Source organism: Anopheles darlingi, chromosome 2 (assembly GCF_943734745.1).
Source record: "Anopheles darlingi chromosome 2, idAnoDarlMG_H_01, whole genome shotgun sequence".
NCBI lineage: Eukaryota > Metazoa > Arthropoda > Insecta > Diptera > Culicidae > Anopheles > Anopheles darlingi.
Window position 1 is genome coordinate 72194334 of NC_064874.1, and position 22723 is coordinate 72217056.

The window sequence follows — 22723 nt, forward strand, 5'->3', positions numbered from 1 at the left end:
GAGCCCGTCTACGGCACACCATGTCCCGTCCACCAGGCGTGCACGTTGTCACAGAGAGCAATAACAACAAGCAACAATCATTCTGCCAGATGGTGAGCGCACGATAAACTGATTTCAAGATTGGTAAGCGATGGTTTACCACCACTAGGCAGGAAGACCGACTGACCTGTGTTACAGCCCTTTTTACATGCATTACCCAACTGATCAATTGCATCAATTAACTCATCGTTTACTCTTGCAATTGAGCGCGCTTTCATTTCAACAGGGGCTAATTGTAATGTTCCTCAGCCGGGAAAGCTGAGTAGTGGAACTATTAATGACGTTGAAAAACGCTTTTTTTGTATTGCCGCCGCTCGATCAATTAATCGGTTGGATAGTACCAATAATTAAGAAATTCAATAAATGAAAATCAACCACCACAATCGGCAACGCATTGCTCCTCCAATGGCGTGGAAAAAAGGTCAAAATGAACTCTTGATCTGCCTTGTTATGATTCACACAGAAAAAATGTAGTCAAAAGTGGGTTACACAATAATAAAGAATGTTACAAACGTCAAAAACAATCAATATATGTAACCAATAATGGCACATAAAACATAGAAATTGATTATACATATATTTTCAAAAAACATAAGGAAAGAGATACGGAAAGCAAATTAACGCGAACAGAAACAGAAAAATAAACGGAAATTAACTATTCATACATTTATTCACTATAAATGGTTACACTGCAAAGGAAGAATAGCTTACAAACTAACAAAAGCTTAACTGACCAAAGTAATAGATTTTCGGTTGCGATAACTAAACAAATATAAAGCACAAAGCAAAATAGAAACGCTAACAGGCGCAATTTGATGTAGACGCGCTTTTAACGAAAATGTAAATTGTAAACTAAGCCAATAAACGAAACGAATCAAACTCAAATTCTTTTTTATCTATATATATAAAGATGATTTTAATATACAGAATCTACCCGAACGTTAGAATCTAAACGTTCCCATTAGGTTTGTAATTTCTTGGCCAGTACGGCAACATGCGTCAAGCATGCTATTGTGGCATCTTCTTCCCCATTCCTTCTGATTTGCTGTGTTCATGTAGCTTCCGATTGGTTGGAAAGAGTTTCGGGATTATTTCTGCCACTCAACGTGTACAACACAAATGAAAGTACTTCAATCATTTCTCTTCCGCGTATAGTCTAGGTTCCTTGGCTTTACTTAAAGACATTACCCTGCTTCTTATCTACTTGTTTACCCTATCCTTAGCTCGTTCATTGTTTCCTTCAGCCGGGCGTTCGATATATCCAAGTTTATTGAGGTTCTGTGATTATGCTTGTGGATCTGTCTGCACTTTGGTGCTATGTTCCGTTACGTATCAGTTGCACTGTTGCTGTATTGTTTCTTTGCGCTTAACTTAGACCGAGTTTAAAACATCAAACAAAAATTAACCCTTGCATAAACTTGATAACTATTTAGAAGGTAGGTTTAGCTCGTTAAAAAATGGTGTATATGTGCCTCTTGTAAACCAGCCAATAGTAAACGTTTTCTATATTCATTCTCTGGGTTTATCCTCGTTTTACTCGTTCGAGCCCGCTGCTCCTCTCTTACGCGCAATAGTTCTCCTTAAGTTTTGCTATAGAAAAAGGCAACAATATGGTAAATCGTCTTATCGTAACTCTTCGCTCTCGCGATTTCGCTCGTTCTCCGTCCATCGCTTTGCTTTTAGTACCTCCCTGAAGAACATCCCTTCTCCCCAGTCGCAATCTGTTTTAAACACACACACACACATCTAGCTCATTGCTTCTCTGTCTCATACTCATTCGCTCCCTTTTCTTAGTAACAATTCAATCGTTGCGCTGATGCTGTATGCGCTGCTGTATGCTGCTAGTGGTTCACAAAAACTGGTTCCTTGTTCGTAATACAAAATAACGAAAAATCTGTCTTGTAGAATTATATCTATTATCAGTTGTGTTTCCATTTGTTTGACAGATACGCTGTACAGCCGCTAATCGCAGCTCTATCTTCTATTAGTCTATTTTTGTTTATATTACCTATGATTTGTATAGAGTCTTGCCGTAGTCGAACGCCCATCGAAGGAAAAAATAACGCATACAAAAAAATTCTCTCTCTCTCTCTCTCTCTCTCTCTCTCTCTCTCTCTCTCTCTTTCTTTCTTTCTTTTTTTTTCTCTCTTTCTCTTTCTCTCGCTTTCTATCTGTCTCTTGCCACATCTTCGCAAATAATCCTGTTTTATGAAACTAGCCCAACAATATAGCTATATAGTGTTGCTACTGTATCCGGTCATCTTGCATGGTATGCTGGTTTATTGGCCTGTTGACTTGTTTCCATCTGTTTTCGGAAGCGTGTGTTGCGTAGTTTTGAATGAAAACGAAGTAATATCTTCATACAAATATATGATAAAACGATGCTCTCATAAACTTCCAAAATTAGAAACTCCTCAATATGATGATTAGATTTTGAATGTACTATTGTGTATTCATTTGCCTTGCCTTTTTATTATTGTTTCTTGAGTTTCCATTGCATTAAACGTTAAGACAATCAATATTCAAAACCAATTTAAAAAATAGTAGAATGTAAACTCTTTCGATTGAAAATTGATTGCTAGAGTAGTCGAACAAAAACAAACAACATAATCTACGAAAATGTAACCAATGTGAAGATAAACCAACGAATGTTTGCTTTTTACGCCCCTCCATACTTTAGCAAAAGAAAAGAAACACATAACCGATCGAACGAAAAGCAAACGGCCACGATGCAGCTTTCGTTGTCGGAGCTTTCCATCGTATCGCCACCTGCTGTCCGCGTTTTTCTCCCATATGCTCACGCTGTTGCGAAAACAGGTCTAACGAAAACGACGCTTCTTACCATGTTTCTTGTTACCACCTTTCGATGCCTTACGCTTTTTGCCGCCACCGCTACCAGAGGTCGATGGATAGTCATCGTTGAGCACACTCAAGTCAGTAAAGTTTGTTAATTCGTCACCGAGAGAAGCTGCAATGGGACAAACAGAGAGAAACGGATTACATTGAGGGTCCACACCGTGGGATAGTATTCCACAAAGTTAACGACATCTATCAAAAAACCAGCGCGAACATTCAAAAAGCTTCGTTGCACTACTCAAAGGAAAGCTTTAAGTACGAAACAGAGCTTCGGGTTTGAGTAGAGCGTATACTAAGAACCGAACGTAGCGTTCGTTGTCGCGCAGCAACATTGAAATCGGTTATTTTAACCGAGAACTTACCGAGCGTCGTGAGCTTTCTGCTACGCTGCTTGTCCGCTTTCGTGATCGGCAAACGTGTCAGATAGGACTCTTCGTACTCTTCTCGCTCCCGCTCGCGACGTGACAGTATCTGCTGGGCACGGGAACTGCTCGACAGCTCGACCGGTGTATCGAGATACTCATCCTTCAGATCACGTATCAAGGACGACCCGAGTGCTCGTTTCCTTACTCGCTCCAGCTGCTTGCGAGCCCGATCCGCTTTCGTGTCCTCCTCGTAAGGCATCGATGTCAGTTTGGGTGGCACGTACACGTCATGCTTGCTACGGCGAGCAGCAGTGGAACTTTCCTCCGCTGTGGCGGCCTGATCACCCATGTCCACGGTGGCAACGCTGCCAAGACCTGTCTTTTTTGCCGCTTCCTTAGCGCGCTTCAGTTTTTCCATTACCTTCGCTGAGCTATCCGAATCCCCATCCGAATCCCCTGCTGCATCATTGGCAGGAGCGGTGGCTCCTGGTTCCGCTAACTGTGACATCAGATTCGCCGGGTTCGCTCGGAAAGAGGTTGGATCGGTTGCACCGCTGCTGCTGCCGGTAACGGCTGTTTTCACCAATTTGTCAATCTGGTACCGAAGCTTGTAGTCGATCGGCCGGATCTTTTCCAGCACGGTTCGAATTTCAATCAAACGATCGATCGAGGGATCATTCTCAATGCGATGGCCTACGTAAAAACGGATTAAGAGCAAAAAGATAAGGAATCGTGCTACGATACTTGACGCAGTTTTTGATGTGCGGAAACTTACCGGAACACTTCCTCAGCACAACATACGTCAGATTGATGAGATAATTCAGCAACATATGATATTTGATCTCCAGGAAATTTAGCCCGTACTCAGTGGACAGTTCACCGGTTTTCACTCGCTGCAACATATTGCCAACCAGATCGGAAACCTGTTTGAAGTTACTGTTCATCTCATCCAGCAAACGCAACGCCTGCGGAAGATCCGGCTGGATGTCGTACTCGTCCAAAGCCTACAAAAAGAAAGAGCATAATAGAGTTGAGGCTTTAGAGTGGATGATAAAAACACGGCCATTGCGAACAAAGAAGATGAATCCTATACCCCGGACGGTGATATGCCAACAATGGAAAACGTTCGAAAATTTCAATAACCAACGGCTACCTTTGGTCAATAAAAGGGGCATTAGACGAACCCATAGCCCCAGCCCCGCGATTTGCCCTGGAGGGTTGAAAGAGTACCGAAAAGTTAGGTGCATCGAACGCGGATAGAAACTACAAAACCTACACCACACCGCCAGATCTGCCTTTTCGATATTAATATCAATATCAATCAAACATGACGAAACAGACGCGCGAAAGCGCACCCTTTCTAATGCAGACCCCGATCGATGCCATCGGTGCACTCCGTACTTTTTGTTCGCATTTAGAACTCCGCGATGCTATACGTATGACCGCCGCTGGACAAAAGTTCGTATGGCCAGTGCTGCTTGCTGATAAATATTTCAGCTCTTTTCGTGTTCGTGTAGTTGCTTTGCGAATGCTCTAGCGTCTACTCCACATCATGACATCGAGCAGGGCGTGAGCTTTAGAAATAGAGGCGCGTTTTTGTTGACTCGTTTAGGTTAAACATCCGGCTACATTCGGTACAAGTGCAGACAATGGAATACCACCTTTCCATCAGATCACACATGACTGAGTAGCACTAGTTTCTATCTCCTCGCAAACTATTGATAACGAGGGATGGCGCACATCGTGCTGCACATTGCACTGATGAATGAGTATGAAAAAGCCACATACTGCAATGTCCGTATATTAGAGGTTTGCCTTCGTAATACGTAGTTATCGACTAAAATGCATTTCTGCTTAACAACATGTATAGAAAGGTTCTGCACAAATCGCTTATTCTTTATTTTCTTCTTCCTCATTGAAGAAACAATTTTATATGTTTCTTAGCATGTTTTCATCTGTTTCGCTTGAATTTAAAATATATGCATTCTGGAAGCAAAAAGTATTCAATTACATAATGAAAGTTATATGTTTGATTCATTTCAAACAGAACAATGTGTTTTCTGTCAATTAAAAAGAAAAAAATATATTTATAAACATTAAACATAAACACATTTTTGATATAATTGATACAGTTTTGTAATCAAACTATAAAATAGTATGATTTTATTTTCATAATGAGACCTCTTTCATTGATTTTTGAGTAGTGTGCCATGCCATAGGCCGCTTAGTAAACACTTGTTGCATCAACCATGATGTTCGTGAACCCTGTAGATTAGTCTCCTCGAACTAAACATCACTACACTACTATCTTGCCTACTATGCCTACGGGCAAATTTAATTTTTCTACGAGGAGAAATAGAAACAGATTGAAAACACGCTAAGAGCTTGATTATATGCTATCAAGTTATAAGTGTTAAAAAATACTAAATCTGAATTATTAAAAGAGCATCAATATTATTATGATGCAGCTTGCTATTATTATGATGCAGTAAATGATAAGTAAAGAATAAATGTGATACCATCGTAGCAAGCACAGTATAGCTTAAAAATCGTTCCGTTGTCTATTTTCGAATATTTTTTTTTTCAACAGGACAGGGTATTAAATTAAAACCCCCTCACATTAACAACGAAACGAAACGTCCATTTCAATATATGAAACTAGAGTGCAAAAAGGAACAGAAAAACGTGTACATGAAATTGCGTTCCGATGCTTCGAAACATAAAACGGAAAATATAATTTACATTTTCATTTTTAAAGTCTGATTATTTCTTTATTTGCAACTACCCCCCTCTGTCATCGAGATCGGTTTGCTACGGAGAAAGAACAAGAACCCAATCCCTCCGAAGCCCTCCGTCAAAACATATTCCGAGCAGGTTGCAGGTGGTACCGGATCTGAAATGAACACATACGGCCGGGCGTACCACCCGTATACCAAACCAACAACCAACGGGACCAACTGCAATATCGCGGCGCTCCACGCGTACATAAGAGGCTAATGTGGGCTGCTGCTGGTGCTGCCGCTGCTGTTGCTGGTGTCTAGAGGGGTGTGTGTGGGCGAACAGTCGATTCGTCGATTTCGGACCATCGAAAACGCGCACGCGGAGACCGCGCGGATTATTGATTTATTTCCATTCATTCCGTGGTGTGCCCCTTTCCCACCCTGTCCTTCACGATTATACCTCCGCCAGCCAGCAGTAGTTCAGGGGTAGCGGTAGTAGCGAGGGATCGGATTTTCAGGACTTTTTTTGTTGTTGTTTTTGCTTCTCTCGGACTCTACACGGTCCAGGGCTGAGCCCCTTTTCCAATTATCCTCAAATATATTTACCCCTTCCTCTCTCCCTCGCTTGGACACTGGGGCTGGTTGGTTGTGCTCGATCCGATCTACCACCAAACGGAGCGGCGCCACTGGCCCACACCACTGCACGAGAAAATACGTGAGTCAGCAAGCGAACGAGTGAACGAGCGAAAGCGATAGCGCGATTCGAAAGGACGACCACAAAGTGAAACGATTCGTATCGCGAAGGGAAATTAGGTCTGGAGTGCTCCACCCACCCACCGCGTCCAATCACCTACGCCGCTCTTCATCAGTCCAAAAATTGGAAAAAGCGAAATGGCGAACAACATTCGGCTTCTGCATGCACACACATCCGCGAAAATTGGAAAGCCTAGCCGCGCGAGAGTGGACCAAGGGAGTGAAGCGAGCGGTGGGAGGGGGTGGGGGGCACTGACGGGGTCGAGGGCAATGGGCAAAATGATGGCGATTCTCACTTGCTACGGCAGCGCCGCGAAAACCAGAAACGCGAATCAATATGTCTGTATGTACACATGGGCATCGGTGATGCGGTGATGGAGAAGGGCCACAGGGCGCACGGAGATGAGGTGGTGGTGACCATCATCAGTGCACATCATTCGAACATAGCCGGGCGTTCGGGCGATGGTGGTATCGAGCGACCCCATCGAGAACCATCGTCATCGGTCATCATGGGTTAACCGGGCGCTCGTGACAGACACGCTCTGTAGTTTGTGCTATCGGTGGTCCGAGCCCGAGAACTGGTCCCCTGACGCTTGTTAGAGAGCCAGCGAAGCTCCCAGCTTGGTCGATTGCTGAAATCCACGGAATTCCGTAAACGGAACAACAATTGCAAGGCAAGAACAACAACACGTATGACACGTGTATGTCCCAAAACATTGGCAATCCAATCTTTGCATCCTGGCCACGTAACACGTTTTCGCGTTTCTTTCAACTAATGACAAACGTTGCACCGATATAGCGACCACTTAATGGCGATTGAATCGCATTCGAATATGCGATATGCGATGTCATGTAACGGGGGAGGGGGCAAAATTGAATTTTAATAACAGCAAAGCAATCAAACCGAAACGTTACAGTCAATATTCATATTACTACAAAATATAATAGATACTTATGTTTTTCATAAAACTGTTGCAGGCATCATGGAATGCAATGATGCATTTGATTCACGATTCAGTAAGAACCACTCCGCTACCACCTCCAGAGCCGTGTGTTCCAGGCGATATTCCTTAACCGCCGCAAATGACACACTTCTGCATCTTATTTAGCAAAAAAAACACCAACACGATAAAACGGCCGAGAAGAAGTGGAAAGAAGCGAAAAACTTCTTTGCAGCATATTCTGCTAATTGGAAATCGATCGAACCAATCAAATCAGCTTTCGACCCATTTTCACCCGGACACACGGTGCGGTGCGCTTCGTTTAGGCACCGATGGCGCAACGGAGTTGGCAACGGAGTAAGTTGGCAATGGTATTGACTGGTTAGAGATAGATGAAATGCATCACATGTTATGTTCATCTTATTTTATTTTAGAAATTATCTTCATAATTCATAATGTCCACGGGTTCTATCAGGAGTATGGGCACCATCACAGCTGGGAGGGCAGGAACCGAATGTTTCTTTTCTTCGTCGAACAACGAGGTGCCATGTTGCCATTCCTCTTCATGCTGCATTCTGAGCATTTTCCATTAACTCAACTCATGACAATGCATGCTTACTACGATTTCGTACCAAGCAACGCAAGAGAAGAGCAACGCAGCAGGCCAAACCGTTCCCATTTTGCTGGTGGCGGCGCATTTGACCACCAAATCACACCGCCATCTAGGGAAGGATATGGTGGTTTAGCACGTTGGCTCAAAAATGAAATAAAAAAAAGTCTACCATCCTCTTCCAGCAGTGCCGTCGCCTTCCTTCCTTCGAGAGAGCGGATACATTAGGAAGGATATTTTAAAAAGGCCCTCACTCAGCAGTTCGTCCCCGTTTTTAAACTCCCCCTTTTTTTCGCTAACCGAGCCGGCCTTTAATTCAGCATCAGACCTTGCCGCCGCCGCCGCCGTCACCTCCACTGTCACGGTCACCTTGGGTTTAGCACATTAGAGACCGAAAACCGAATGGTACCATTAGCCAGTGGATCGCAGCAACCCCAGCTCGCTAACGTGCTGAGCCGAATCGCTCCGTTCTCAGTAGCCAACGACTGGTAGAAGGGGGCCAGCAGCGGTCTGGTCTGCGCGCCTGGTACTTGATGCGTCAAGAGTGATGGCTCGATACACACGAATACAATCGAATCCCGCCTCCACCGCCGCCGTCACCACTGCATCCCGGTCAGTCCGTCGCCGATCATTTCGCGTATTCGGTTCCGAGTTCGCGTCCGCGAATTCAGTAGCCCCACGCGCGCGTGCCCGTCTGTGTGAGTGTATGGTTGGAAAGGATATGCACACACATATACATACATGCCCCCCCCCCCCCCTGATTGCTGTTGGCTCGTCTAGCTGCGGAAGCACATAAACAACCGGAGCACGCCGCCGACTGGAAGGCTTTGGATTTGGTGGTAGGTGGCAAGGACGCGGGTTCGATACTAGAACGAAAAAAAAAATAGAATATCCTCCTCCATTCCACAGCCTCTTTGGCGGACGCAAGGGGATGGAGTGAGAGCATTCGCGTTACGCGTTCACCATACATTCCACATACACACGAGAACACACACACAGGTTCTAGAAAGGGTTCGATGAGCAGCACCAGCAGAAGACGAACTGTCAATCCCAACGTCCATCCGTCGCTAGTAGCCCCACGTAGGGCCACAAAAAAGGCGCTCAAACGGCACTGGCCGGTTTCCTCTCCACAGCATCGACAGTGACCAGGAAACCGTAAAAGCTCTGCCACCCTGCTGCTCCGGGTGGACTAGACTGGTTGGTCGCATGATGCTCGGAACCTAAAACACACCTTGCGAAGTGGCGATGGTGGTAACCAAGGGGCTTCGAATATTGACGACCGAGCATGCACGCAGCAGGCAAGGGAAACCCGTGTGTGGACGGACGAACGGACGCCGGTGTGAGCTTTCACGTGCTGCTGCTGCTGCATGCATTCGCAGCCAAAAAGGGATCGCCGGAAAACCCGGGAAAACTCCGGGCTCCTCGATAAAGCGGAAAAAATGCTTCACGCGAATGGCGAATCAAACGACAAAAAAAAAACACACACACACAAAACGGAACGTGGAAACCGTGGGACCGGAGTGACGGGTTTAAGGGAAGGGGAAACAAATACCAGAAAGAATGGCGCAATAGCCTCCCTCCCTTCCACGCCACTCACATCCATATCGACGAATGGCGGCGGAATGGCATCGGTCGGCCGGCCTGCCTGGCCAGCGCAAAAAAAGACAAATAAAAAAACGGAAGAGGGAAAAACGAAAAGTACAGCGAAATGGCTGAATTGGAGCGGTCGGTTTTTCGGACCCTCGGACCCTCTCTCTCTGTCTCTCGCGCGCTTTTTCTCTTTCTCTCTTGGTCTCTGTCTCGCAGGACTCGTTCGCTGATATCAAGCACAATACACAAGCCGCGGTGCTATCGCAGCCGCATGCACCACATAGAACCGTGGCAAGGATGGGAGGGCTGGATGGTGGCCCTCACAGTGTGGCTTCAGGTCCGGTCCATCATGAAATACACGGGCAGACACACACACACACACACGTGGTATCCATCTTTTGCTGGCCTGCATATGGGGCTGGTTTGTGTCTCCGCTCGCCAGGAAGGTAGTTAGTAGGCGAGCCATTGGTGGCACCACGAATAGCCGACCGGCCATCCATCCCACGCTACGTGCTGTAGCATCATCACCACGAATGCACCCGGCGGAACCCCCTATGTAGTGCACAAACGGCGAGTTGAGGGGGTGTTGTAGACGAACGCGTAGGCTCCGGCTCCGGCTCCGAGTCCGGCTCCGAGTCCGGCTCCGGCTGGCAGGTGATTTTTGCACCAAACGCAAAAGCAAATCGAACCGAAACAGCCCGAACGTACATCGAAGTTGGCTCGGCTGTCATGTATTGATGACGATGATACTCTGATGATGGCGATGGCGATGGCGATGGCGATGGCGGTGGTGGTGGTGGTGATGATGATGGTGGCGCGATACGATGGCCATACACTACGAGATGCTGAGGAATGTGCGTTCGCGGCCCGTGCGCACTACACTATGTGCTGCGATGAATCCAACGTTGGTGTTGGGCCGAGCGAGATGGACAGAGTACGGTGGTCCCCACACAGCATAGCGCAGCACAGCACAGCACAGCACAGCACACAAATCAAACCGACCGAAGCGAAAAGGATGTGTTTCGCTCCCGCATCCTATGGCGGCGTGAGGTGTGTGCACATTCGATACTCACTGCACCTGCACATGAGACCGTGGAGGAGGAGACCACGGAACCGAGCACTGGAGCACAGCACGGCGCGAAGGCACTTCTGGTGCACAATCGATTGACACTGTTTACCGGGCGACGGTGTACGCAAATGAAAAGCACCCCCGCATCAGAGCAAGGTCCTGGCGGTGGATCTGCCTCGCCCTCTCGTCTCCTTCTATTGCTGCGAGCTGTCTGCCGACTGTCTCCGATAGCTGGATTCACCATTCCATTAGGGTCGTTAAGGGTTGCTGTTGGATTGATTAGAGAACTACCATAAATTACTCAATTACATCGAACAACAAACTATTCTCTTTTAGCTACTTACCTTCTTTCACTTTTCACTACCTTCATCACTTCACAGCTTGCTTAGCTTAGACTGTTGGGTAGCAGTTTTGATGGAAGATCAGTCATCAGCCTAAATTCCGAAAACATCCGTTCACCACAGCTAATCAGTCGATGTTATCCTTTCCATTCTTACATTTACCCCAAAGACACCAGCTACAATGGCTTTCCCATAATTCCTTTAGCCACAGTACAGATGTGTTAGCATAAAAAGCATAGCAAACCAGTTGTACGTCATAGCCGGAAGCAGCAGCACAATGGTTGCGAAAAGGTTATAGGCTCTCCAACGCACAGGTAGCACGCTAGCACAAATCGCCAACTTCGTCTCCACGCGTTCGTTGCCAGGTTGATGCGTGAACGTGACGCTTGTGAACGTTAAGAGCAGGAGCCAAAGGATCAAAGAATGCTAAAGGACAACGTAGCAGCACTCGGGGGCATGCATGCACCATGCCCCGGTTACGACCAGATTCATCTTGTTACGTCCTGTGCGCGGAAACGCGGAAAGGAACCAATCCAATCATCCTTTCCTGGCCTGACCGGTTTTGCTAGTGCCCGGCGAACACACTACATAAAGGAGCTGATCCTGGTGCTCCGAAGGACGCATTCTGCGGCCTCTTGTTGTTCGAGGTCGCGTACCGATGTGGTGTCCATTGTTTACCTTATCACGTCGACCGTTACGAGCACTCAAGAAGAATTCGTTTTTGTGTGTGGTTTTAAGATCGTCCCGCCATTGCCCGGTTCAAACCCCTTTAACCGCTAAATGGAAATTAACTTCAGATGAGAAAATGCCCCAATGGCAAATGTGGTATAGAGGTCGGCGGTCATGTCCACTACGACACCCGCAAACCCGCAACGATCGAACCGGATACGCCATCATTGGCTCTTTCGGGAGGCCGCGGTACCGATGTACCGATGGCTAGAAATCAATAATCTACTAGAGGCATTGGTGATCGATAGCCGATAGCCGAGCACAGGTGCATCTGTACCATCGTCCTTGCCTCAATAGCCTCTCCGTTCGGTCGTGCCACAATATCATCCCTTTTTATCGCACAAAATGTGGTCGCCAAGAGATGAAAAACAGGAGCAGCGAGTAGTGTGCACTCCGCTGCTACAAACCTATCTGTGGCCGGTGAAAATGGAAATTGTATTTACTACCAACGGTTACCGGACGGGCGGATTCCATTGTCCACCAGCGAGCTCTTTCGCGTTTTCCGTGTTCGCGGTTCCCTTTTTTTGTAGTCAAAATTGTCAAAATATTTTCAAAAAACCATATTCATCTCTCATCGTCCAGCCGGACGTGATTCAGACGAAAGGAGGAGTAAGCTCTGCTTTTTAAATTATTTTATTTCTCCAAAAAATTCCAGGGAAACATTTGGTTCGATATTTTTCTGTTCGCGGGGTTCCCGCGTGTGTGGTGCCCATTTTAATTCAATCCACAGAATAAATAACAACATCAGACTAGCTACCAGACGAGATGAAATGTGCAACGGATGATAAAATGCTGAAATAATATAAATGGCCAGAATTGGAAAAGGGTGCGAACGAACACGGATTCGATTTTTCCTTTTTTACTGATCCCGATATCGAAAATTACTAATGGTTGGAATATAATTCGAAAACATCATAACATTTTATAGAAAATGATTGTATGTTCTGACACAAAAATAAGATGCTTGATCGGATAAAAAATTGAATAAATTACCAATTCCCGAATTTTTGGACGATGCCAATGCTTAAAAGTTAGTAAAGATGGCATTTGTATTCCATTTTTAATAACAGATTCGTTTGGATTAATTATTGGATCTGATATATTGGAAGAGAAACCATAAATATAGTGCAGATACCATTTCCAATTCGTGATACCGATATCGTTAAATATAGTGGAGATACCGTTCCATACCAAAAAGAAACAATAGCGATACATTAAAGATTCGTTGTTTGTGATAGCAATGACCACATTTATGAAGTCAATCTAAGAACACATCTATCTTAAATATAACCGTAAAGCCTAGCAACAATTCAATGCAATGCTACTGGCTGATAAGACTGATAGAGAAATCAAAACAGAATTGATCAAAAAATGCATCATCTTTTGTCACGAAAATCGATTACTGTACTAAGCATTTCCAACAAATAACTATAACTGAATACCGAATACCACGGTAAAAATAGCAACTTTAACAAAATCAACAATGACAAAATTGATGTTGATAAATTGATAGCTATTTCATTAAATTTAATTTAAATAATTCACTCACAAAAAATGCAAAACATGCAAACATTAATCAACCGAATTCGGAACCAACCCCACGGCGTATAATGCATCTCCTCACCCCCGGGGCTTAATCAGAAAACACGACATTGATTAAAAAATGCATTCACTCGTGAGGTTCGTCGCGATAATTTATGGTGCACTCAAAATTCCCTTGCACACAAAACAAAACAAAAAAAGCTAACGGGAAAACGAATGCAATCTCCGGTCTTCACATGCTCCATTTATGCAGCGAAAAAACACATCGCGCTTGATTAAAAGCACGAAACACGGAAATGCATATCCATTTGTTGTCGCGATTTTTTTGTTAGCTCACTCTCTTTCTCTCCATAGCGAAAGGCAGCAGTTTCATTATGCATACTTGCGCACCATAACGAGTTTATCTTTCGTTAATTATATATATTATTTACGGTAACGATCGAGACGCAGCCATCCTGTGAGCTTCCGGAATGGAATCATAAAAACGCATTTCCAGTCCAGAGAGCTGCAATAATAATGATCGCTTCTCGTCTGACGCATCGACAACTCGTGCCCATACCCCCAACGCTACCCCACCCCAAATGCCGCGCTTATCACAAAGGATGCACATTCCGGTCCAATCCAGGCCCTGCATACGCGCATCGTATGCACTACCGGGGGGAATATGAAAAATATACAATGCACCACCTCCTTTCTGTCCGCTGCACACTGCACATGCTGCCCCACCCTTTTGCCAGCCCTTTTTCGTTTTTCGCGTGAATATGCAAACATTTTTTAATCATTTTCCAAACCAATATACATATATATAAAATACTATATCGTTAAAAACGGAACCGTGGTCGGTGCAGCGGCGCAAAAGCCCCCGGAGAAGTGAAAACAAAGCGAGATGCTGGTTGCCGAATGGAAAAGAGGGAGAGTGTTTGAAGCGTGGATATTGAAGAGGCGCCAGGCAGAGCAAAGAGAGAAAACCTTTCGATATATTATAAACTGCACATACAACATTGGAATTTTTCCAGCGAAACACGGGCGCAAAAGGGAAAATATGAGTGGTGGTGGTGATGGTGGTGGTGATGTGGGTTTCGAATGACCAACAGCGGCGGCCACGGACCCGACGCGGATTCAGCGCATTCGCGAACCACCCGCTTTGTGGTTGTTTTGCGTGAAAAATCGTTTTTTTTAGCTATCCCTCTGGCTTCACATATGCAAGCAGCACTAACGGGTGCACTCTGGTCGCGGTTCCCCCTCCTCCCGACACCGACCCCGCCGATGTGTGCTGTATTATATTTCATACCTTTCCCGAACAAACCACGCACCAAAATCCGGCACGTAGAGGGCACACACGCACGGTTTGCAATAACAGGGGGTCCCCAGTTCGGGTCCTGCTTTCCATACGCATCGCTAGCACCAAACTGAGAGCCTTTTTTTGTTGTATAAAATGCAGAAGGACTCCGGGGAGCATTTAATTTTGGGCTGGCAAATTAATATCAAAAGGATTTTTGGTTCCTTTTTGCGTTTTTGGGACAGACGGGTCTCTGATCGGTCACGACACACGAGGGATGAGGAAATTGGCAAGTTAGCTGCCCGTTCGGCCTGACCGAGGAGGACGAAGTTGGTACCGGCGGATGCCTGCGTGTATCGGATCCTCATGCGTTTCGTTGGGAATGCTTTCATGTGCGCGTATGCGTTTCACGGTTCGCGGGGTAAATTCGAGATGCACCAAACTTGCGCTGCACCCAAAGTGGGATACGCAATACAAATATATACATTTTTATATGTATTTATATACATATTTTTGAGGCTGCCGATGCCAAAACAAACAAAACAGACACAATCCGTGCCGTGCGTGCAACCACCGTGTTGGTGTGTATCCCCCGTTGGGACCATCATCACAAATATTTTGAATATACAACGACGACAACAACAACGACGACGAAAACCGACGGTTCCGCGAATGTAATCAGTGAGCGTAAAAGTGCATCGAAACAGGGCAGTGGTGCGGGCCGGTGCACCCCAAAAAGGCGCGGGGCTGGCTGGGTGGCATGAATGTCTGATTGTGTGTCCCCGGTACCCGGTGTTGTGGGCACCGCGCACCAACTTCAACGTGCGATGTGCGATGGTCGCCAGAGCATATATCTGAACAGAAACCAACCAGCCATCCATGGCCAGCAGTGTCCACTGTGTTCATGTGTATGTGTGTGCAGCTTGGTGCGTTCCTCGAGCGAAAGCAATTGCATTGATGATGACGTGTGTGGAGAGGGGGAGCCGTGGACGCAGGCAAATGAAAAACCGTTCGCGAAAATGCGCGAACCCAGGAGCAGCAGCAGCAGCATCAGTGTAGCATCAGGCTGGACGGCAGGACGGATGGATTGGTGGCAGGATGCCACCATGGCCACACACACACACACGTATACCGCACAAAAACTGCATAAATATTGATTGCATAATGAAACACAAAAAGCGAAGAGCAGCAGAGGAAAAACGAAGAGGAAGCAACCCCCCTCCTGAACGCGGGAATTCAAATGAATAAAGGGAAAACGATAACGTGCGCGCCCAGGACAAAACCGACAGGCACATACACACACACATACGGGCACGGTGCGAGGTATTCGCGATATTCCGCGTTCCGTGTCGCAACATCGCGCGGAATCCTGATGGGCGGCGGCGGCGGCGGCGGTTGCGGCGAGGGAATCCGTTTTCCGCATCCCTGCGGACTGTGCGCGCGTATGCTCCGGAAGGGGAGGTAGTGGTACAGCAGGTACCAGCACCTGATCCAGGCCAGTTCGCCGTCCGCTTGGTCAAGCGGCAGCAGCAGCAGCAGCATCCTTACATGCGCCCTCTCCTCCTCTTTTGCATACTACCGAGCGAGCCAGCGAGCCAGCGCGGGCGAGCATACGAAACGAATTCGAGAGCCCTGCCCCCAGGAAGCAGTAATGGTCAGTCAGTGGAGAGACGGTATCGATTTGTTTGCAACTCGCGCCAACTGCAAACAGCGGAGGCGCTTGCATTGTTGTCTCGCTGATGAAACATGACATGTTTTCTGACCACCACCAGTACCCCCGTACGGTAGGCGCAGCAGAAGCAGGAAATATTTTATATCGTGGCCGTTTTTCACTTTGTCGGACATGGTGGTGGTGGTGGTGTTTGCAATTTTGCAAACTCTATTCGCTCCGCGGCCACATCGGCGGCGACCGGGAATCAAACAACCGCCAATGTTTCGCCGATAGAATAATATAGTGAACAACGGATACACATTTCAAACAGGCATAGCGGGAATTCCGGCAATCCAGAGCATGGGGATGACCACGCTAAAACTACGATAAATCTTTGTCCCTTTTCGAAATTAGAAGGTTTGTACAAGCGATTCATTTTAATCAAGCAAATATGATGGATTTCCATGTTCCAATTGTATATTAAAAACTAAGACAGCAAACATGAATTTATATAACGGTATTGAATAGGCGAATGAGCACTATTAATATCAAGACTCTATGATTGAAATAATAAAAATAAATAAATTGAATTAAAGTAAGTTGTAAGTTGAAGAAGTATATTACGATATCATACATCAATAAAAGATAAATAAGAAGTAAATAAAAACAATAAAAAGAAACGCACAAAACTTGTTAGCAGCAGTGACACATGTACAATCACATGATATGAGAAGTAGCGATTTCGTATTACAATTATTCGTATTTATATAAATATTTAATTTAATTAATTCGAAAATAAGTATATTATTAAGTATTTAAGTTAATCGAAAGAAATTATCATCATTCAGAAATACGAAGCGGAATAGTGTATAAGATCTCTTTTTTAAGTATAAGAAGACTAACAATTGACTAACGCATAAGCTTAGTACGTCTAGATCTAAACAATTTCTTATATACACCTAATGTAAACATTTTCGTGGCTCCAAGGCGACGCGACATAACGTTTTTTTTTACAGTTTCTTCAAGTTCCACTAACAATTTCAACACATAATTAATTGAGAAAACAATTACTATCATCAGATACACGCAGACGTACACTAAACATCAACCAACACCTTTTGCCAGCATCGGCTTGCGCTAACTTTATCCTCATTCCATGTGGCAAAACTTTCCCCAAAGCTAACGACGAGACTGTGTCGCATCATATGGGTTCACATCGTCCCGATAGCGACAACCCCTACCAGTAGTGCTACCCGGAAGACTGTAGTGAAGGAAGAAACTCCGTCCTTGCACTCCACCTAGTGCGCAAATCCACTACATTACCTCGAAGACGACGACGACGACGATTTCATTCATAACATCGCTTGGCTACGTTTACGCGAAACGCTGACGTATAGTAACGGCGAGGGGTTTAGACTTTCGCCCTCGTACTAGTGTTAGTAGTGGATGTACTACTGTCCTTCCCTCTAGCACTCTGCCAATGGTAAGAAAGTGACGGTGAAGCCCTCAGCAGCCAAGATGATGGGAACCACGACACGCGAATCGCGAAACTGAAGCTAATGCATCCCATGAATGGGCCAGGCTCCAACACGTCGTGCGCGAAGGACATACGGAAAGATTGCAACAACAACAAGAAAAAAAACAATCACCGGACATTGCAATACCTCGGAGCGCGCGGAAGTGCATACCGTCGAGCTCGGCGACGGCCGCGATGCAGTTGCAAAAGGGAGTTTTTGCACTTCGGACACTGCAGCCAAAGCAGTTGAAGGTGAAGTTGCGCTGAAACACCACGCTAGGACAGTCGACTCTCTCGCCCCTAGCGTAAAGGCGAAAAGCAGATGCACCAGTCGGCACTTGGTGGTGGTTCCTTCAATGAAAAAAACGAAATGCCAACGAAAACTGTTCGTATTCCGAAACGGGACCCTTCCTTTTCGGCACAATCCCTTCTCGATAGTCGAGGGTGCGTAGTGAGACCGCTTCCCGAGAGTTTTGTAAACTATTGGGGTGGGTTTTTAGGGGATTTTGGGAACTGAGTTCAATGGCCGCTAGAAGAATACCGAAAATGGTAGCTGGGAAAGAAATGTGAAGTGAATGTTTGGTAGTGCAGCTTTAATATTCAGAGAAACAAGACAGAGTTTAACGAATTTGGTTTTAGTTATCAACTATACTGTTTATACTGTTCACAAGATTATAAAGTACCATTTAAATGATTTATGTTTTAAATATAGCGCTGTTCACGTAACTAAAAATGTATTATTATTTGTACCGAAAGAATTCATTCGAGATATTGATGCAATCCAAAACGATTTTAACAACTTCCCCATCAAATCCTGAACAAATTAATCTAGTCATTGGTGTATGAAATTTCCTCAAAAAATGTTGATTTGAAACTTTTGTAAAACAAATCGTAAAATAATCTCGTAATTGCTATCGTAATTGCAATAGTATCGCAGTATCTGCATTTGTATTTATATTTTATAACAGACAGCTTAAAATATTATCTGCGGCAATATGCGAACTCACACGGAATCCTTGTCTTTGTTCGGTATTCCAACCATTCTGGCATTAATGTCGATAGTATGTCGATATCAAAATACCAAAATGCATAAGAAAATAAGCAACTTTAAAAGGGATACTATTTCACAATGGAAGTGTAATAAAATAAGGGACAGCACATAAGATAAATTGTGCCATAATAACAACGTCAGAATTAGATTATTATTCGAACGCACAATCCTTCTTCAACACAAATTCAAGTGTAGTGTCAAGCGTTCTTTAGTTGTACTTCAGACCATGATCATTGCATCATTTAAAACAATGTTTAAAACAATCAATGTTCATATTTTATGTTTGTAGTTTTGCTTAAGTTACCCGAAGCCGAGGACAATTAGAATAGAAATGAAAACGCCCCACTTTAAGATGTTAATAATTAACACAAAATGAAGAGATGGCTCACTAGCGAACAAATGATATGTGAAGAATGTAGAAAGACTAAGAACTAAACTTATTCAAAGTCTCGCAGAGAGTGTTATCGCAAAAGAAAAACCAAGCAGCTAATAACTTGTTTGATATAATTGAGCGAATTTCTTACAATGAGCCCTGACCACAGCAACGTTAATGTATTACTTTGCAAGCACTTTGTCCTAATAGCTTGCGATCCACAGATTCACCCAACTTATCATGGACAAATCGTGTCGTAGGATTCGACCGGGATTCTGGTTAGTCGTCGCCCCTTTCCCGAATCAACTCCCGTCCCATCCATATCACCAGATGTGCACAGGATGGATGCTCTCTCTCTCTCTCTCTCCGCACAAACACACACACCCACGGGCGCACGCGGTCAGGATACGGGCCGCAAAGCAGTGCGTGTGGTGCGTTATATTCTGGTACGGGACAGTGACGGTTCTCGGTTCGGATACTGCCAAACCATACCATTGCCGGAGACTGGCTGTATATGACATTTTCCAATCTGTTACGGTCGTCCGTATCCCTACGGCGGCTTTTTTCGGGCATTTTTTCCACCGTTTTGTTTGAGCACCTATACACGCACAAACGACGTGGCGCGAGTATTGTCCCCGAAACCCTGTCGGGGCCGTGGGCGGCGAAGAGTCGCCCAATCCGCGAGTTGCACAATCCGCATCGGCATCAAGCCGGCGACGGGGAAACCCGGAACCAACTTCCCGTGCCAGTGCGTAGGTTTGCGTAAGGGCCAGCATCTCGTTAGAGCCCCGGGATGTTGACGAAAACGAAAGGCCTGTGGTACCTGTGGGAGGGACTGGACGCTGGATGAATGGTTGAGAAATGTTCCGGCACGGGTTTTTTTTTTCTCCCGGGTCGGGATTTTGTTGCTCGTTACCCGCAGCACCTTCATGAAATGGCGATGGAGAGATGGACAGTATGATGAAATGAGTCCGCTCGCCATCCGCCATCGGGAACGGGTTGCAAGAGTGCTGCGACCTCCCGCCCCTCACCCAACCCGATGCATCGCGAGATGTAGAAGATGAAAAAACGGGACGTAACGAACTAGAGAGCGAGAGAGAGAGACCTGGCAGCAGGTTTCCAAGAAGCCGAGGGGCCGGCCGCTGTGCGATGTTCGTAAGAACGCACTTCCAAAGCACATGGATCCGACGCGCCTGAACGAAACAACAACCGTAGTACGCATTGTGTGCGTAACGCACCCTAGGAGGGAAACCAGGGCTAGGGTCCTTTGCAGAGCCAAGTCTACTTTGCCCAACAGTCCCTTCTCCGTGCACCTATTGTGCGTGATTCATCCCGGTGGTGAACGGAGCGCGGCAGGGACCAAGTTTAATAAAAATTCTATCGCACAGCACTTCCACGTAGTATGTGTGTCTCTCTTTTTGGGTGAATTCATGCGAGCATACTTTTTTTCCATAACGCATTGTACAAGATTGTTTCAAATGGAAGTGGCCAGTGGATGGATTTTAATGCAGCTGACGGAATCAGGGCGAATGATGACATGGAAGGGTTTAATTTTTATAGAATTTCTCGAAGTAGACTAGTATAGAATATTTTTAAATAATTTAAATCGCCTTTTGATATAACAATAACGGTGACGGTCGTTAAAACATAATGATTATCAAGATTAATTTAAAACCTGAAAACAACCTTCATACCATTGTCTAATAAAAAAACCCTCAGTTTATCAGGATCTTCTCCTCGTATTTCCATACTATTAACTGCAAATAGCATTATATGTTGTTTTTAACTCTTTCATTCTCTGTTCATGTTTTTAACTCTTGTATGAACAATTTGTTCCTCAATTTGGTGGATGGAATTCGATCATATGAGCAAATACTATACTGTAGTATGCAAGAACTAGTAGGCTAGTAACCTTTGAAGTTAGAGAGAATCTGAGATACACATTACCCTAAGTCGCGATCATTTCGGTAATTTCACAATGAATTCTCGACGATAAGCGCCTGTAGCGTCTATCAGCGCAATCGTGACACATCAGGACTGAGGAAGACTGAGCTGAGATTCAACAGCAGCCGGCAGCGTTCGTCCTTCGCCAAGGTATGACGCAGCTTACTTTGCTTGGGTCGCATAAAATCCCGTTCTCAACTGGGGGAATCATGTACCGCGGACCGTCCGTTTCCATCCCCGGAGGATTTCGGGCAGATTTTTTTCCCCGACTTCCCCTCACAAAACACGCCTCTCGCCGGATGCATTCCCTACCGCACGGTGCGATACAATTCATCATCCTGGCTGGCGAAGAATAGAGGGACCCTCACAATACAGCAGAGCCAAGTCGCGATCTTTAAGCGAAGGGAAACATGGCACAGCGCACACAGCGGAGGATTGAAGGTGACAACGCAACCCGGTTCACGGTGGTGCAAGCGGTGGGAGAGACATTCTTTTTAGAATTTCCTATCATATCGCAATCGCTACACTTACCTGCACCATGGTGGAAATGTGTCTTTCGTCGGATTTTGTCCCTTTTCTTCTCACTCTCCACCTTCACGCGTACTCGAGGAACCGGAAAACTGCTGCTGGTTATGCCGCTGGCGGTTCTGTCCCTCCACTCTGATGTTGCCTCCTGATTAGCGTCCGAACAGTGGGTTGGTCGATGCGTTTATCTTTCTGTTTACCTCCACTAAACTCGTAACTAGGCGTAAAAACTGCACGGCATGCCGAGTTGCACGGCAATGTGCGTTCTAGCGTTTTCACCTCTTTGCTTGGCTGATTTGCAGTGTTATTTCGGTTGGCCAGGAGCAATTCTTATCGCTGTACCAATAAATGATATAAATCTTGAAACACGCCGATCGCACGGTTTCCAGTTCCGGAAGCACACGGTTTGGTGGACAAACTAAACAAAACACCAAAAAAGCAAAAACACTGCTGAAGGGACTGTTTTGTGCGACATATTAATTAACGAAGGATAAAGGTGGTTAATCCCTGGGTAGTAGCTAGGGAACAGTGTTCACAAACTTTGGCCTAACATTCTGCAACAACCGGCTCCGGCAACCAAACCAATCAGCCGCAATAGCAGCAGCACCAGCGGTGGTAACCGTCGAGCGTAAATCTTCAACTTCAACTACCGCGGCGACAGATTCGCGTACGCGCCGTGGAACGGCGAGGGACTCCTGGCACAAGGATTCAGGACGAGGACTGCAAACGACACCAATACCACCGTGCACCGGAACCGCGCGAACTTCTGCCTGCCTGCCTGCCGGAGGGTGCCGTTTTTTTTCGTGCGTCCACAGAAGAACAATTCGTC

The 22723-nt window shown here is 45.6% G+C and overlaps 1 protein-coding gene across 1 annotated transcript; it reads right to left on the reverse strand.

Annotated features, from left to right (window-relative positions):
- Positions 1–698: 698 nt before the first annotated feature.
- Positions 699–22668, reverse strand: LOC125960145 (neuroguidin). The gene is made up of 4 exons (XM_049693357.1): positions 21901–22668; positions 4036–4264; positions 3258–3953; positions 699–3007 (listed from the first exon to the last, which is right to left on the reverse strand). The coding sequence occupies exons 1-4, from the start codon at positions 21907–21909 to the stop codon at positions 2859–2861; spliced, it is 1083 nt and encodes a 360-aa protein (XP_049549314.1). The 5' UTR covers positions 21910–22668; the 3' UTR covers positions 699–2858.
- Positions 22669–22723: the final 55 nt, after the last annotated feature.